The 3,983-nt window shown below is 37.2% G+C and overlaps 1 protein-coding gene across 1 annotated transcript; it reads right to left on the bottom strand.

Moving 5' to 3' along the window:
* Positions 1-2,939: 2,939 nt before the first annotated feature.
* On the bottom strand, positions 2,940-3,749 carry LOC137732756 (secreted RxLR effector protein 161-like). The gene is made up of 2 exons (XM_068472033.1): positions 3,615-3,749; positions 2,940-3,527 (listed from the first exon to the last, which is right to left on the bottom strand). The coding sequence occupies exons 1-2, from the start codon at positions 3,747-3,749 to the stop codon at positions 2,940-2,942; spliced, it is 723 nt and encodes a 240-aa protein (XP_068328134.1).
* Positions 3,750-3,983: the final 234 nt, after the last annotated feature.

The raw sequence follows: 3,983 nt of genomic DNA, 5'->3' as shown, positions 1-3,983 counted from the left end.
AGAGAGTGTTCAGGACATTTTCATTGGTGGTGGGGGATGTGTAAGTATCTATTTAGTTGTACATTATGTAAAAAAAATATTGGAACATAGCTTCAATTGAAAGGATTATTTTGATATATATTAAAACAACTAGTGTTACACCTTGGTATAGCCAATAAGATTTGTAGATTGCTGTTGATATTGGATGTGCACTGTAAGACACGGAAAACATGTGTAAATTACGAAAGCTGCTAATTGATGTTTGTGGTTAGGTGATAACTATTTGCGGAAAAGAACGGATACAAATGTTTTAGATTGAAACTATTCTTTTTTATTTTTCTCTAATATGTTTCATTATGTCCAACCATCTTTTGAACTGAAAGATAGTTGGTATCTACATGAAACCAGTTGATTGTGGGTCATGGTGTAGGCTTTTTTAATTTGGGTTCTGAATCTGCTTTTTGCCTCGAATACAGATTGTGCAAGATGTGAAGTTCACAGTAACACAGGAGGAGAAGAATGCTCAATGAGAAAAAGAAGGGAGAATGCTCTATGTCCTTTTTATACTTTTTTTTATTATTAATATATTTGCTGTCGGTTTTATCCGACAGAGAATGCTCTTACTTATTATTAATATATTCCCTGTTGGTTATAGCCGACACAAGTTCTGTCGGTTTTATCCGACAGAGAATGCTTTTATTTATTCATTATTAATATAATCTCTGTCGGTTATATCCGACACAATTTCTGTCGGTTTTAGAGTATTTTCTGTCAGAAAATTCATTTCTTGATGCTGGCAATTCTGTCGCTTATTATATTCACCACTGCATCCATTTTCTATTGGATTTTGCTTAAAATCCGCAGTAATATACGTTTTTTGTCAGTTTTTGAACCGCCAGTTATAGGTAATTTTGTAGTAGTGAAAAGTTGATTAATTGGCCTTCCAATATGTCTGTTACAGTTGGTGCAATTCTGATTGTTCATTTTAAATTATGACTTTAATCCATTCTATTGTTTTTCTTAATAATTATTTTTTTAAAATGTAAAAATTTCGAAAAAATGAAAAGAAAAAAATTAAAAAATTCTAACGACTCTTTTGAAGTATTTTCTATAAATACCAATCATATTCTTCAATTCTCACACCAAAACTCTGTACAATCTTTCATACCCTTATTTTCTACATTTTCGTTTGTGCTTACAAAAGTGGCATCTTTCGTTTGGCGGAGTCGAAGCCGGACATGTGGCATAAACATAACAACTTATGCTAAATTAATTTCATCAGTTGAATAATTATTAAATAATTATACATAATAATAAAATAAATTGACACACCCCGACCTAGAAAGTCCACTAGGACTCCAAATCGTGATGTGTTAGCTGACACCTGGAAGGTGACGAGGTCATAAAGTATAGTGATGTGGAATATGTGAATAAATTTAAACTTAAAAGTGCCTAAATACGAGAGTGCGATGTGAGCGAAAATGAACCTATTTCACACGTGACGTCAGAGTATAAGTAAAGTATAGTAGAGTGGATTGAAAATCATACCATCGAAGGTAATCTCCAATACAAGATTTACCACGAATCCTCGTCGATACGAAAACTCTGCTACTAGAACCTGGAGGCATAAAAAAACAAGAGTGAGTGGGCCTGAAAATAACGCTTTAAAAAAGACCTTCTAAATGTTATAATCCCTCGCTGTAATACCTGTATAGTTTCCAGGAAATCATACCACGTATAAGTATGAAATCAAATGTAAATCAATAGTAAATCCAGGAATATTCCAAATGACTACATATTGGTAGCAGTATATATAAAAAAAATAAGGTGCTCATCAATCTATAAGTCGTACAGGTTGCATTAGACAACTCCAACTCATGTGTTATCATAGATTGATTTATGAGTCATACAAGTTGCCTATGAGTTGTATAGGTTGCATTAGACAACTCCGACTCATGTGTTATCTCACGAGAACTTCCCAGTGGGTCACCTATCCTGGGATTGCTCTCGCGCGAACTCGCTTAGCTTCGGAGTTCCCGGAAACAAAACCGTGAGGGCATGGTCGGGGCTCAAAGTGGGCAATATCGTGCTACAGTGGAGTCGAGCCTGGGAGAGAAGAGAGAGTGATTTAATTGTGTGGTGTGTTTGAGTCACCCCATTGTGCCTTTATTTATAGTAGTAGGATAGGCAAAAACCTTTCCCTTTAGGATTACAACTCTTAATAGGTAATCAACTCCTAATAGGAATATCAGATACATTCCTATATCTACTAGGATTTACACAATCACATTTCTATTCTAAATATGACTGCAACACTCCCCCTTGAGTGTGTAAATACTCAACGAACCATCGCATCAGATCTACAACAGAGAAGGTAGAATAGTTGATGAAGTCATCGGCACAACGGGTGAACGCGAGTCTCAAATTTAAGAAAAGTATGCATTTGTAGTAAAACTCACAAAACCTCGTTACGGTAAAACCCAAGGGTATGGGGAAAACCCATAGACTAAGGAGAAAAGTGAGAAGTATTCATAATGTCTAAAACAAACGTCAAACAAGACGAAGGTAGTGAACTTAACGGAGTATGATCATCCCAAGATAGGTGCCTCATCAAAACCTCGTTAGGTAGCAAAAACCCAATGGTAAAAATGCTCCTAATCGTAGGAAAAATAGTACATTAAGATCAAGTCAGTATGCTTCAAGATACTCCCTCTGAGTTTAACATAACTTTTAAATAAGAGAACTACAGGCGATTCAACTTAGATAATTTACGCATACCGATTCCTTGGACGAGCTTCTGAAAGGTAGACTTGGGCAATGACTTGGTGAAGAGATCGGCCAGGTTGTCCTGTGAACGGATTTGCTTGATTTCAATGTTCTGATGTTGCTGCTGATGTGAGTAAAAAAAACTTCGGCGATATGTGCTTGGTGTTGTCTCCATTGATGTATTCCTTCTTTAACTACTCGATACATGCTGCATTATTTTCAAAGATCGTCGTAAGAAGGTCAACGACTGATGTAAGACCACTAGTGCTTCCAATATGTTCCATAACTGCTCTCAGCCAAAAGCACTCATGCAATGCTTCATGCAGGGCAAGAATCTCAGCATGGTTCAAAGAAGTCACAACTAGCATTTGTTTGGTAGACCGCCAAGATATAGCGATGTCTCCAACGGTAAAGACATAACCCGTTTGAGAACGTGCCCTATATGGGTCAGACAAATATCCAGCATCTGCATAACCAATAAGGCAAGAATCAATCCGAGGACCATAGAGGGCAGCAACACTCAAAGATTCGCGGGTATAAAACAAGCCCAAGTCTGTAGTACCCTTGAGGTAGCAGAAAATATCTTTAACACCATTCCGGTGCCTATGTGTGGGCGCATTGTTGTATCTTGCCAAAAGATTAACAACTAAGGATATGTCGAGTTTAGTGCACTGAGCCAAGTACAATAAAGCCCCAATTGCACTTAGGTAAGGAACTTTGGGTTCCAAAATCTCTTCCTCATCATCATTTGGATGGAAGGGATCTCGTTTAGCATCTAGAGTCTGAACAACCGTAGGTGTACTTAAAGGCTTCGCTTTATCCTTATTAAGACGTCACAACACCTTCTGGGTGTAATTCGATTGATGTACTAGGATTCCATCCGAACAATGTTTGATCTCTAAGTCAAGACAGTATCGAGTTTTCCTAAGATCCTTCATCTCAATTTCCAATTTCAAGTGTGCAACAATTTCCTCAAGCTCTGCAGGAGTTCCAATGAGGTTCATGTCGTCAACATAAACTGCAACGATTGCAAATCCGGAATGTGACTTCTTTATGAACATGCATGGGCATAATTCGTTGTTCACATAACCCTTGTCAAATATTCACTCAGATGGTTATACCACATCCGCCCAACTTGTTTCAATTCATAAAGTGACCTCCTTAACCTAATTGAGAGAGTGTTCCATGGTCTAGAACTATTTGAACCAGTCAATGGAAGTCATTCTGGAACTTTCATG

This window comes from Pyrus communis, chromosome 4 (genome assembly GCF_963583255.1).
Source record: "Pyrus communis chromosome 4, drPyrComm1.1, whole genome shotgun sequence".
NCBI classification, from domain to species: Eukaryota; Viridiplantae; Streptophyta; class Magnoliopsida; order Rosales; family Rosaceae; genus Pyrus; species Pyrus communis.
Note: the sequence above shows the minus strand (reverse complement) of the source record. Positions and strands in the feature narration are given on the sequence as shown.

Bases quoted from the DNA above. Each gene is read 5' to 3' on its own strand.
- LOC137732756 (XM_068472033.1), bottom strand. From the start codon at position 3,749: ATGAACCTCATTGGAACTCCTGCAGAGCTTGAGGAAATTGTTGCACAC. The intron at 3,528-3,614 runs GTACATCAATCG...ACGGTTGTTCAG, and splicing joins ATTGTTCGGATGGAATCCTA to ACTCTAGATGCTAAACGAGA.